The sequence below is a fragment of the Ovis canadensis genome, chromosome 18, assembly GCF_042477335.2.
Source record: "Ovis canadensis isolate MfBH-ARS-UI-01 breed Bighorn chromosome 18, ARS-UI_OviCan_v2, whole genome shotgun sequence".
NCBI lineage: Eukaryota > Metazoa > Chordata > Mammalia > Artiodactyla > Bovidae > Ovis > Ovis canadensis.
Genome location: NC_091262.1, coordinates 20,025,235 through 20,040,202, shown reverse-complemented (window position 1 = coordinate 20,040,202; position 14,968 = coordinate 20,025,235). Strand labels below are relative to the sequence as shown.

At 37.8% G+C, this 14,968-nt stretch overlaps 1 protein-coding gene across 18 annotated transcripts in view; it reads right to left on the bottom strand.

Annotated features, from left to right (window-relative positions):
- Window positions 1-14,968, bottom strand: part of TTC23 (tetratricopeptide repeat domain 23) — a 164,968-nt gene that overhangs the window by 44,593 nt on the left and 105,407 nt on the right. For all 18 annotated transcript variants that reach the window (XM_069559240.1, XM_069559242.1, XM_069559233.1 and 15 more), the window contains one exon: window positions 8,556-8,733. In XM_069559240.1, the coding sequence (XP_069415341.1) occupies window positions 8,556-8,733 (178 nt within the window). The remainder of the gene's footprint in view (window positions 1-8,555; window positions 8,734-14,968) is intronic.

Sequence of the window (14,968 nt, the reverse complement as noted above, 5' to 3'; positions counted from 1 at the left end):
GGAACACTGGGCTCAGCTCCCTGTGTTATATAGCAACTTCCCATTAGACTCTGCTTTACAGGTGGTAGCATGAATATATCAGCGCTACTCTCTCAATTTGTCCCACCTTCTCCTTCGCCTGCTGTGCCCACAAGTCTGTTCTCTACATCTGCATCTCTATTGTCCTGCAATAGGTTCATCGGTACCTTTTTCTAGATTCCATACAAGTACATTAATATATGACATTTGTTTTTCTGTTTCTGACTTAATTCACTCTGTATAACAGACTCTAGGTTCATCCACCTCAGTTCAACTGACTCACGTTCATTCCTTTTTATGGACAAGTAATATTCCATTGTATATATGTACCACAAGTTATCTATTCATCTATCAATTCAAATCCAAATGCTACCTTGACCTCATAAAGCTATCTTTTTAATGATCATAGGCAAGTATTTATTTCAGCACTCACTAATCTTTATTAACCTCAAGAATAAACAACAATAAAAGTCACCTATCAAACTTTACAAGGATTATACAAATAGGTGGGGACAACCCTGGTTGTCCAATGGTTAAGAATCTGCCATTCAATGCAGGGGCTGTGGGTTAAATCCCTGATCAGGGAATAAGAACCCGCATTCTGCAGGCAACGAAGCTCGTGAACTGCAGCTGCTGAGCCTGTGCAGTCTAAAGCCTGTGCTCTGTAACTAGAGAAACCTGTGGGCCGCAACTTGGGAAACCCGCACTGCAACGAGAAGCCCACGCACCACGACTAGAAAAGCCCTCCCAGGGCAACGAAGACCCAGCACAGCCAAAAAAGAAGGGAACTCTTCAGTATCCTGGATAAAGGGAGATTCTTCCCAGAGTCCATCTAAATGGAATAAAGGGAAAGACTGAGAACTTGAAAGTGCTAAGAAAGCTTCTTTGTGGCAAAAAAACCCACGTAAACACAGAAACACACACAAACTAGAGCTAACAAACAAGTTTAGAAAGGCGGCAGGATGCAAAGTAAACATACTCAAAAATCATTTGCATTTCTATGCACAGGCAATGGACAAAAAGAAAAGGAAATTAAGAAAACACTTCCATTTGTAATAACATAAAAAACCACCAAATACTTGAGAATAAATCTACCAAAAGAAGTACAAAACTGGTAGCATAAAACATGGTTGAAAGAAATTAAGACATAAATAAATAAGAGATATTTATGGATTTTACAGATTGAGAGGCTTAATACTGTTAAGATGTCAGTACTTCACAACTGCAATATAGATTCAATGTAATCCTATCAAAATCCTGTTTTCTTTTTTTTTTCTTTCCAGAAACTGGAAAGAAAAATCTTTAAAATTCATGTGAAAATCTAAGGGACCTGGAATAGCCAAAGCAATCTTGAAAAAGAATAATAAAGTTGGAGATGTCACATTTAATAGATTTCAAAACTTACTACAAAATTTGTACTTGAATGTTCATAGTAGTGTTATTCATAATATCCATAAACTTACTATAAAACAACAACTGAAATTGTGATATGAGCATAAGAATAGACATATAGCTCAATGGAATAGAATTGAAAGACTAGAAATAAATCCTTACATTCTTGGTCAATTGACTTGGACATGGCTGCCAAGTAATTCAATGATGAAAGAATAGTCCTTTTAATAAATGGTGCTGGGACAACTGAGAATCCACATACAAAAGGATAAATTCAGACCTTTGCTTCATATCATATAAACACTTAACTCAAAATGAATCAGACTTCAATGTAAGAGCTAAAATTATAGAATTCTCAGAAAGAAACAGACATAAGCCTTCATGAACATGAATTAGGCAATGGCATCTTAGATGTAATGTCAAAAGCACAAACAACAATACCAAAAATACGTTGAATGTCATCAAAATTAAAACCTTTTGTGTTTCAAAGGACACTATCAGGACAGTGAGAAGACAACCCACATAATAGGAGTAAAGTTTAATGAATCATATATCATAAGGGTGTAGTACCTAGTATCAAAATATACAAAAAAACCTTAAAGTCAACAATAAAAAGATAAATAACTATATTAAAAATGGATAAAGGATTTGAATAGGCATACCTCCAAAGAAGATAAACAAATGTCCAAGTAAAGAGATAAAAAGATGCTGAACATCTTTAGTCATTAGAGAAATGCAAATCAAAACTACAGTGAGATTCAATTTCACACTCTTTAGGATGTTTAAAATAAAACAGACAATTAAAAGGGTTGGTAAGAATGTGGAGAAACTGAAACTCATTCATTACTCATAGAGATATAAAATGCTGAGGTCACTTTGGGAAATACTTTGGCAGTTTCTCAAAAAGCTAAATGTTGAGTTACTACATGATCCAAAAATTCCACTCCTAGACTTATATACAAGAGATCTGAAAATATACATCCTTGAAAACCTTATATATGAATGTTAATAGCAACATTATTCATAATAACCATAAAGTGGAAATAACCCAAACATCAGTCAACTGATGAATATAAACAAAAGGAGTACTATTCAGTCATAAACAGGAAATGAAGTACTGATACAAACTAAACACAAACGAACCTTGCAAAAATTATGCTAAATAACAGAAGCCAAAGACAAAAGGCCACATATTATATGATTATATGAACTGTCCATAATAGGCAAGTCCACAGAGACAGAGATTAGATAGTGGTTGCCAGAGGAAAAGGAGGGAATAGGAATGACTCCCAATGGGCACAAGGTTTCCTTTAAGGTGGTGAAGAATGTCTGGAATTAGATAGTAGTAACAGTTGTACAACTTTGTGAGCACAATAAAACCACTAAATTGTACACTTAAAAAGGGTAAGTTTTATAATTTGTAAATTATCTCAATGAAATGCACAAAAATTAAAACCCAAATGATAAATTGGGTGAAAAAAATTATGACACATAGATAGTGTAATTTATAAAGAAATTTTAACTGTTAAGGCGAGCTAGATAAAAATTCTGTTAAATAGTGGACAAATAATGTGAATAATTCACAAAAAAGGAATTGCACAAAAATATACTGAAGTCCGTTAAATATATGAAAAGTTACTCAATTCCATTTTAAATAAGAGAAGTGTGGATTAAAACTATACTGCGATATCACTTCTCAACTATCAGATGGGAACTAATTCAAAAGCTTGATGATACAGTCATTCTTTTGAAAGGGGCTGTGGGGAAACAGGCACTCCTACACACCGCTGATGGCAATACAAATGGTAGAAGCCCAATGAAAGGCAACTGGTAATATCCTACAAAACTGCCAACATATGCTCCCTTTGACCTTGCTGTTCCCTTTCTAGGAATTTACTCTGAAGATACACCTTCAACAATACAAAAATACATATGTGTAAGGTTATTCGTTACAACATTACTTTTATTTACAAAATATTGGAACCTAACCTAATGCCAATAGTCATGTATGGATGTGAGAATTGGACCATAAAAAAGGCTCAGCACTGAAAAATTGATGCTTTCAAATTGTGGTGCTGGAGAAGACTGTTGAGAGTCCCTTGGACAGCAGGAAGATAAAACCAGTCAATCCTAAAGGAAATCAACCCTGAACATTCACACTGGAAGGACTGATGCTGAAGCTGAAGTGCCAATACTTTGGCCACCTGACGCAAAGAGCTGACTCATTAGAAAAGACCCTGATGCTGGGAAATATTGAAGGTGGGAGGAGAAGGGAGCAGCAGAGAATAAAATGGTTGGATGGCATCACTGACTCAATAAACATGAGTCTGAGCAAAAGTGAAGGACAGGGAAGTCTGGCGTGCTGCAGTCCATGGGGTGGCAGAGTCAGACACGACTTAGCTGTTTGTTTTACTAAACAAAAACAACTTAAATGCCAAAACATAAACTATTTAAAAAACTATATTATGTACATAAAATAGAGTATTATCCATCTATATAACAAATAAAGAAGATTTAAATGAATTATAAAGTGATTTTCAGGATGTATTGTTAGGTGAAAAAAGCAAATATGCACACAACAAATAGATAACTTGGTGAGAAGAGGGAGAGACATTTCAACTGATAAATGTACACAGAAGGACAGATGGAAAAATCACTGATTTGCAACCATCATGGTAAAGACTAGCTTGCGAAAGACTCATCAATGGATGCTAAACTTGGAGAGACATTTCAAAGAGGAGTAAAAAATTTACATAGTCTTAAAAATGTCTCTTTACAGAATGGTTATTGGCTGCAAACAGAAAAGTCATTATACACTGAAGCAGCACACACACCACTGGCAGATAAATTAAAGTCACCAGTGAAGGACAGATGGATTTCATGTGCCTCCAGATACAATACTCCAAGAAAATATAATGTCCTTTTGTAGCATTCTAGCTGGGCTTGTCCTGTCAGAATCTAGCCAGGAGGAAGCATCAGATAAACCCAAACTAAGGCACAGTCTATGAAATAACTAGCCTGTATTCTTCAAAAATTTCATTGTCATTAAGAGACAATGACAAGCTGAGAAACTGTTTAGATTACAGAAGACCAGAGTCCTTGATAACTAAGTGCAGTACTTGATCATGAACTGTGTTTTTATTGGAGCAGGAAAAAATTGCCAAGAAGGACAGTATTGGGCTAACTGACAAAACAGAATATGGCCCATACCGATCTTAATATTCCTGAATTCACCTTTTCTGGATAGACCTGTGAACTCTCATGAGATTCTAGTATCCTATGAAACAAAGTTTGGGAAATGTGTAAACCAAGCTTAAATCTTTGCAATGCATACTGCTGGGTCTTAGAAGCCATTTTTTATTCTAGTGAATTTTATAAAGGGTAATGGCCCTTGCAGGAATACTCTGAGTATATCTTGATTTCTTGCTTTGAACTTTAGGAACCGGTGCAGTGCTGAGACTTTGACGGCAGGTCTGTCCTCAGCAGATCTTTGAGGGTGGGTCTGGTCAGCAAGCATTGAGGGTATACGGACTTGGAAAAAATTTAAATTAGTAAAATTTGTAAAATGGGAGTTCAGTCACTCAGTTGTGTCCAACTCTTTGTGACCCCATGGACTGCAGCACACCAGGCTCCCCTGTCCATCACCAACTCCCAAAGCTTGCTCAAACTCATGTCCATCAAGTTGGTGATGCCATCCAACCATCTCATCCTTGGTCATCTCCTTCTCATCCTACCTTCAGTCTTTCCCAGCATCAGGGTCTTTTCCAATGAGTCAGTGCTTTGCATCTGGTGGCCAAAGTATTGGAATTTCATCTACAGCATCAGTCCTTCCAATGAATATTCAGGACTGATTTCCTTTAGGATGTCATGACTGGTTGGATCCTTGCAGTTCAAGGGACTTTCAAGAGTCTTCTCCAACACCGCAGTTCAAAAGCATCAATTCTTCGGTGTTCAGCTTTCTTTATAGTTCAGCTCTCACATCCATACATGACTACTGGAAAAACCATAGCTTTGACTAGACAGACCTTTGTTGGCAAAGTAATGTCTCTGCTTTTTAATATGCTGTCTAGGTTGGTCATAGCTTTTCTTCCAAGGAGCAAGCATCTTTTAATTCCATGGCTGCAGTCACCAACTGCAGTGATTTTGGAGCCCAAGTAAAGAAAGTATCTCTCTGTTTCCATTGTTTCCCCATCTATTTGCCAAGAAGACCAGACGCCATGATCTTAGTTTTCTGAATGCTATGTAAAATATATTAAAAAAGTTGACAAAGTTGGTGTAAAAGTAGCTCAATTAACAGCAAAGAAAAGCAAATTTCTGGTGGCCAGGTAAATCAAAACAACCCTTTGGCAGAATGTCAATAAAAATCAAGAAGTATAAAATATTCATGCTTTACCTACCAGCAGTTTAACTTCTGGTAATTTATATCAGCAAATAACTTAAAGAAAGAAAAAAAGTTTTTTATAAGAATATTCAGAATTATTGATACTAACAAAAAATTGCAAATCTACCAGTGTTCTTTTGCAGAGTAAACGTCCCGACCAGCCACAGACAGAAAGTTGGTCTCAAGCTGGACCCCTCCATCTCCTTCACCACCCCACATCTGTGCACCTCCCAGGCCTGTCATTTGTACTCTCCACACATCTGTATCAGCTCCGTCCACGTTGCTCCATTCTCACGACACCCCCTGAGTCCGGGCTGTCACCGTCCCTACCTGGTCTGCTGCAGCCATCTCCTGAGCCACCTCCCTGCTTATCTCTCTGCCGTCCAGTCCATTCTCCATGCTGCAGAGCAACCCTTCTAGACGATAATCTGATGATGTCCCTCTCCCTGCTTCAAAACCCTTAACTGCCCTTAGTAACTGCCCTTAGGGTGAAGCTCGAATTCCTTACCATGACTTTCCACACCCATTGCCCAGGGATGAGGAACTCCTCGCAGTTCCCCAAAATGTGTCAAATCTTGTCTTACCTTCAGAACTTTCCATGTACTCTGCCCCCTGCCTGGTCAGTCTTCCCTGCCTCTTGGTACTTTTTGAGGCAGGCATCTGCATTTACTACCTTTGCTTCCTGATACCTCACTCACAGTACAATCTGGATTCTGTCCTCATTAGTGCCCCAGGGCTTCCCTCAACCAGGTCATCAATAAAAGAAAATGAAAAACAAGAAAAGGAGAGGGAGAACTTTCCAGAAATTCATATATTGCACTAGCAGGCACTGTGCTCGACAGTTCACAAATATTAACTCATTTTTTTCCTTCCAACAGCTCCATGTCCTCCAGAACAGCAAAAGGAATCAAAAGGAAGAGGATATCTCTTTCTTCTTTACTTTTCTTCCTGTTTTTCTGGCAAATTCTTCTTTTTTCCTTTACCAATTTACCCTTCTTTTCACAACCAACGAATACCAAAGTTCCTCAGGGCTCTGTCACCAGTCGTTTCCCCTTTTCCCTCCATAAAGCCTCCCTGGGTGATCTCACTCTCTCCCAAGGCAATTACTGTGTACAAGGGGAGGACTTTTTAACCTATTTTCTCAACTCTAGTCCTGATCATATAACTATCTAGCTGTCGCTGCCGCTTGGATGCCTTAGGGCATCTCAGACTCACCATCAAAACCTGAGCTCATCTCATCATCCCTCAGTCACCCCTGCTCCCCCACTATAAATGGCACACACATCTTCTCAGGTGTCCAGACCAGAAACCCAGGAGTCATCTTTGACTCTTCCCCTTCCCTCTTTGTCCTGTATCCTTTCAATTTCTATATCTCCTCATTCTGCCTCCTAAATCTTTGTCATACCCAACTCCTTCATCCTTACCAACATCATCCTGGTTTAAGCCACCTTCATCTTCAGCCTTCAGTGCTTCAGTCTACGCCCTCTCCAGGCACACCCTCCCAGTCTACTCTCTACATACCAGCCAGAATTACCTTTCAAAAAACAGTGCATTTAAATCTGGGCTATGCCATTTGTTGACTGTGTACTCCTGGGCATATCACTCAGCCGTCCTAATTCTTGACTGACTTATCCATAAAATGATAATAATAATACAAAATCATAGGATAGGTGTTAGTATTTAAGGGAGATGATCCAGAGAAAGTGAGAGAATGGCACAGTCTAATAAACTGTGCATGGGAGTCTAAATAGTCATACAAATTTTTAAAGAAATAGCAATAAAGAACTCTCAATACTGTATCATTATATCTCATTTGAAATAAAAAATGAGTTAGTCTGTATTTTACAACTTTAGTAGGGAAAAATTCTCAGAAAACAACTTAAAAGGTGCTTTTAGCAGACGATACCATATAAAAACATCAAACTGACATGATGGTTAGTTTTATGTGTCAGCTTGGCTAGGCAGTGGTGTCCAGTTGGTCGATCAAATACTAGTGCCTCGTTGTTGGGTCAAATAAGAGTTCAAATGTTGCTTCGAATGTACTTCGTAGTTGTGATCAACATTTATGATCAGAAGACTTTCAGTAAAGGAAATTGCCTTCAACAATGTGAGCAGGCCTCATACAGAACAAAGGGCTGAGGTTCCAGTGAAGGGAGACCGTGATGACACAGAGGCTGCTTGCATTTTCAGCTGGCCCACCCGCCCTGTGGATTTCAGACTTGTTAGCCCCCACAACTGTGTGAGCCAATTCCCTAAATAAATCCTTCTCTTTCTCTATGGATATATCCAACTGGTTCTGTTTTGGAGAACCCTAACTGACACACTCACAGAGGAATCTTTTAACAATAAAGTGGAACAGCAGCTACCAGATGACAGTTCTAAGTAACTTCAGGTAAAGGTCACAGAATGTGGTAGAAAATAACCTCATATGTTTGGTCACATAATCTGTACATAGATAAGCTTTAAAGTATAAAGAAACTTTGTCTGTGAAACAAGACTTAAATTATGCACCTGCTGTGAGAAAGCCACCTTCAGGGAGTCTCGGGTTGTTTGTGGAGTAGGCACAGGTAACAGAGGACTGGTAATCCCATGCTCGCCCACATGGGCACCTATGTGAGATGTTTGTTGAACTTTTACTCCAGGCGGTGGTGTATGTATCTAGAGCACATAACTAAGCCAGACATTCTCAGAGCTGCTGTTCCACTTTTATCTGTGAGAAGCAGTGGATCAGAACAGCTTTGGTGGCCAGGACATTGCAGCTTACCTGTAAAAGGTTGTTGATGGATGCATCATGAAATCCCAGGGCTTGCTCTGCAGCTGCCAATTCCCTCAGTATTGGTACACACTCAAGACTTTTTTCACCTCTACTGATCTCAGTATATTCTAAAGCCTCTTGGTAGTGGGGCAGAGCTTCTTTTGATTTCTTCTGACCTTGATATACCCTAAAAAAACAAAGGGATTATTTTTTAAATAATTAAAATGGGAGATATTGAAAATAAAAGATGGATTTGACTTTCTGACTCCTGTTTCCCAGGTTCATTTCCTAGGCAGCTAAGCCTTTTTTCCCTCCAAGGAGCAGCAGGGCATAGTGGTTAAGAGGAGAGACATTGGGATAATCAGGAAGATTGAAATCCTGGCTCTATCACTTGCTAGGTGTAGGACTTTCAAGTTACTCGACAGTTTCTCATCTGTAAGTTAACAAAAGGTATCTTAAAAAGAAAAGAAAAAGCTATGTTAAAAGAAAACCTATGACAAACCTAGATAGTGTATTCAAATGCAGAGATATCACTTTGCCAACAAAGGTCCATATAGTCAAAGTTATGGTTTTTCCAGTAGACATGTACGGATGTGAGAGTTAAACCATAAAGAAGGCTCAGAGCTGGAAAAAATTGATACTTTTGATCTGTGGTGTTGGAGAAGACTCTTGAGAGTTCCTTGGACAGCAAGGAAATCAAACCAGTCAGTCCTAAAGGAAATCAACTGTGAATATTCACTGAAAGGACTGCTGCTGAAGTTGAGGCTCCAATACTTTGGCTATCTGATGTGAATAGCCAACTCATTGGAAAAGACCCTCACTGGGAAAGATTGAGGGCAGGAGGAGAAGGGGGTGACAGAGGATGAGATGGTTGGATGGCATCACCAACTCAATGGACACGAGTTTGAGCAAACTCCAGAAAACAGTGAGGGACAGAGAAGCCTGGTATGCTACAGTCCATGGAGTTGCAAAGAGTTGGGCATGACTTAGTGACTGAACAACAAGTTAACAATAATAACAGTGCCCACTTCACTGCATTGCTATGAGGATTAAATTGAAGTGGTTGATATTAATAAAAAGAACATCTAGAATAGTCTCTGACACATAGTAAGCACTGTGGAGGTGCTGGTTTAAAAAATATAAAATATTTAAACAACAACAGTAATCAGAAATCATGCTAAGATGCTGATAACTAATCCACTGAGAAATTATAGAAATTTCCCAGTTTGATGAGGGTGTAAAGCACTCTCATTAACTGTTGGGAAGAATGTAATTTGGGTACAAGCTTTTCTATATCAGAATTATACATATATATGTATACATATTTCTGCTAATTGCACTTTAAGTAGTTTATCTTGAGAAATACTCTGGCATAAGAACTATATATAAGAATGTTTACTGAAGCATTCTTTGTAATAGTGAAAAAGTATAAAGCACTTAAAATACCTCAGTAGATGATTATTAAGTGGGTTATAGTAAGTATATCTACATTGTGGAATGCTATGTAGCCATTAAAGTTAATTTTGATCTGTATTTATCATCATAGAAGTATATCCACTATATATTATTCAGCAAAAAGGCAGATTACAAAACACTTTATATAATCTTGAAGAAAGTGAAAGTCGCTCAGTTGTGTCTGACTCTTTGTGACTCCATTGTCTATACAGTCCTTGGAATTCTCCAGGCCAGAACACTGGAGTGGGTAGTGTTTCTCTTCTCCAGGGGATCTTCCTACCCCAGGATTGAACCCAGGTCTCCTGCATTGCAGGTGGATTCTTTACCAGCTAAGCCATAATCTTACACATGTGAAAATTTTGCATCTAATCTACATGTAAACATATGCATAAAGAGCTATCTAAATGTCACTAAAATGTTAGCAATAGTTATTTCTAAGGAGTTGTGGATTATTTTACTTACTTACACTATATAAATTTCCCAAATTTTCTTCTATAAAAATATGTTACTTTTACATGAGAAAAATGTTAATTTAAAGGTGGTAGTAGGAAAATAGTCTTGTAGCTTCTTAGGGTAAGGGTCTCTCATATAAAAATATATATTTTTCTATATAGAGTTTACCAAACAATTAAAGAACAATCTTTTCTGAAACACCTGTGAAAATTATTAGAAACTTTTTTTTCATGGAAAATTTTTAGGTACAAAACTCATAATAAAAGAAATCAATCCTTCCTATGTTGCCTCCACCCCAGAATCTTTACTACTAATAGGCCCTACAATTTCTATAATTACCTAAAAACTGAGATGAAATGTGAGAAAATGACTAAGAGACCATAAAAATGGGTTTTGTTCTTGACTCAACTATAAAAAAAAGTTAATAAACAGAAACCTCAGTTAAATAGAGTCAGGAGCCCAGAATCAGGGATTTTCCTGCCCTGGGAGGACAGTGGAGCCCAACAGGAAGAAGAAAGACTCTGCATTCCTGGTAAGAACTTAGCCAGTGAAAAGTCATGGACTTCTCGTGTGCTCCGGCTCTCTCAAATTCTTTCCTCTTCTATAAAAGCATTTTCCTTCCCTGGCCAGGTGGAGTCTTGCATATTGTTCACCATGGTTTCAGACCCCCAGATTGAAATTTTCTGCCGATCCCTTATAAACCTAATTTTTTATTTCTGGAGAAATAACTGGCAGCCTTTTTTTTTTTCCCTAGGTCAACATACTCACTGAATACTTTTCACAACTAGTTTGCCCTCCAGTAAATTCCAAAGAAAATGACTGATAGAGTTACTTTTCAGATCTGTGTTTCAGATGATCATAGTGAAATAAATGTTCATTAAATAGCTTATGAACTGGGATACCTTCTATAATTGTAAAGAGGCTGACAACACCAGGGGAGGTCAGGGATATGTTCCTGGACCAAGAAGCATCTAGGTTGTAACTTGCAGGGACTCTAACCTTGGAAAGGAAGAGATTAATAGATGATCTAGTAATACTGGACTCATCTAACTCTCTTAATGAGCTTAGAATGTAGTGGATACTAAGTAGCTTTGTTGTTGTTAAGTTGTTCAGTTCAGTTCAGTTCAGTCGCTCAGTTGTGTCTGACTCTTTGTGACCCCATGAATCGCAGCACACCAGGCCTCCCTGTCCATCACCATCTCCCAGAGTTCACTCAAACTCACATCTATCGAGTTGGTGATGCCATCCAGCCATCTCATCCACTGTTGTCCCCTTTTCCTCCTACCCCCAATCCCTCCCAGCATCAGAGTCTTTTCCAACGAGTCAACTCTTCGCATGAGATGGCCAAAGTACAGTCGGGTCTGACTCTTTGCGACCCCATGGACGGCAGTATGCCAGGCTTCCCTGTCCTCCAACATCTCCTGGAATTTGCTCAAACTCACATCCATTGAGTTGGTGGTGCCACTTTGTACATATCATATTTTATTTTTTGAGAAAAATCCACTAGCATCTATGGTGATAGAAAGAGGCTTTGAAACATATGGCTGGTAACAAATCACTTAGCCAAACAATTAGATTTCTGGTAGACAAAGATTAAGTAACTGAAAACAGGAGTCAGCAAACTGTGGTCTATAGACCAAATCTACTCACTGACTACTTCTGTAAATAAAGTTTTATTGACATAGTCAGGCCCACTTGTTTACTTATTATCTACAGCTGCTTTTGCACTACTACAGTGGCAGAGTTGAATAGTTGCAACAGACACTATATGGCCTACAAAGGCAAAAATTTGTACTGTCTGGGTCTTTACAGAAAAAGTTTGTACACCAACTTTTTGTCTAGAATCTAGAAAAAGTCACAAACTTTTAAAATGACTTCTGATTTTTTGGACTTAATTTAGCCTAGAGAACTTAGACAATGCCATAGATATTTCATCAAAGGAAAAAAAATTCAATTTCCTTTCTTATCTTCATAAATGATGAAGAGTGTGCCAAGGAAGTAAAGAAGAGGTCCTTTGTTTCCAAAGTTGCCTGTAAAAGTCATAGAAGAGTAATAAAGCCAATACAAATACCAAGATGATTTCATCTAGGCAACAACTTTAAAAGAAAGCAATATTCACAGCTTAGCAATCAAGCTTATAAATGAGGAAAAAATAGAAATGAAACAAGGCATATGTTAATTCATATATAAAAAATTCTTCCTTTTCTGAGATAGAACACAAAAGAAAAGTATTTGGGGGTTTGTGAAGCCATCTGGCAACCATCTTAGCCGAAGCATGCACAGCACTCCAAGTTAACACAGCAGTATCTTTTCAGGTATCAAAATGTCATCCTTCAGATACACCTGACTCTCAGAATTTTCTAGAAAATAATAGTGTGAGAGGCAGGGCAATCAGTTACAAATACTGCAACAGAAGTAGAAAACCCAAACAGTAGTTTAACATCCTTACTAACTAGGACACACAACCCTGGGCAAGTACAAAATGCTTTGAAACTTGGTTCATCGTCTGAACACTGGAGTCCAATAGGGTTGCTGTGAGAATCAAAGAAGATGTCTGAAAGTGCTTTAAAATTGAAGCCAGCATACAGGTTGATATGAAATGCCTACACATAATCAATCATACCCTTTACTCCTTCCCTCCCAGCCTGTGATCTCTTTGGAACCGAGAGGCACAGTTTCAGGTTGTTCTCATGTTGAAATGGGATCAGGTGTGGGCTCAGCTTGTTCCCACCTGCATAAAATTCTACCCAAATAATGGGTAGAATCAGTCAAACTCATGCCTGCAAGTAAGGCAGGCATTTTCTTATACAACTGGGCTTTAAAAAAATTAAGAATAATTTATTATAAGAGTAATATATATTTATCATTAAAAGAAGATATTAAAAATTAAAATATATCAATGTAATCACAACATCTAAAGATATACACTTTGATAATGTACTTCCAGGTGGTTTTCTATGCATTTTTTAAAAAAGATCATAATGTTTTAGAACATGTGGCAATGAATGGTATAATATCGCTTTTAGTGGCTGAATGGTGCTATATAAAGTTTGATTGACCATTCATCTTCAAAATTATTTGAAAGTGAAAGTGTTAGTTGCTCAGTTATGTCCAACTCTTTGCAACCCATGACTGTAATCTGCCAGGCTCCTCTGTCCATGGAATTCTTCAGGTGAGAACACTGGAGTGGGTTGCCATTCCTTTCCCCAGAGGGTCTTCCTGATCCAGGGACTGAATCCAGGTCTCCTACATTGCCAGTGGATTCTTTACTGTCTGAGCTATCAGGGAAGTTCCCATCTTCAAAAATATTATTTAGGACATACAAAAAAATGGATGGTGAAAAATATAGTTTGTGGAAAATTTTTACAAATCATATTTCTGATGAGGGACTTGAATCCAGAATATATAAAGAACTCCTACAACAGTAATAAAAGATAAATAACCCAATTTAAAAATGAGCAAAACATCTGAATAGTCATTTCTCTGAAGAAGATGCACACATAAAGAGATGTTCATCATTAGTCATCAAGACAACACAAATCAAAATTACAAATGAGACATCACTTTACATCCATTAGGATGGTGGGCATAACAACAATGATTTTTAAAAAGATAGTAACAGTGTTGATAAGGGTGTGGAGAAACTGGACCCTCACACACTGCTGGTGGGTATGTAAACTGCACAGTTACTTCGGAAAACACTGTCAGTTTCTCGAAAGTTTAAAAATAGATTTACTGGATGACCTCACAATACACCACTAGGTATACACCCAAAATAAATGTAAACATACGTTAACATAAAGACTTGTACACGAATGCTCATAACTGCACAGTTCATAAGAGGCAAAAAGTAGAAATAACCCAAATGTCCACAAACTAATTGAAGAATGAATGAACAAAATGTGCTATGTTCATGCAATAAAATGTTATTTGGCCATAAAAGGGAAGTTCTGGTATATGTTACAGCACAGATGAACCTTGAAAAACATGCTAAGTGAAAGGGGCCAGTCATAGAAGGCCACATACTATAAGGTTCCAATGTGCTTAACAGGCAAATCCATACAGACTGAAAGTAGATTAGTAGTTGCCAAGGGTTGGGGAACTTGAGAATGGGGAAAGACTGCTAATGGAATGAAAATGTAAAATTGCTTGTGGTGATGGTTGCATACTAAAAACCATCAAATTGTATACTTTAATTGGGTGAACTGTATGGTATGTGAATTATATCTAAATAAATCTGTTATTTTTGAAAAGTTTGTGAACATTTGGAAGCAAAATGAATTACAGATGAGACTCAGTAATAGCCATTAACAGTCATTTTTGTTTAAAGAAATAACTACTAAAATAATTTTAACAAAAATGAAAATATTTTAAGCTTAACATCATCTGCAAGCTAGATATTACTCCTAACTTACTCATTTAAAGCAGGTCAGAAAGATATGTGGGTTTTGGCTCTAAATTGGTCCTGATTCACTGGATGATGCTACCCATCTCTTTTGGGGGGCAGGTTAGGA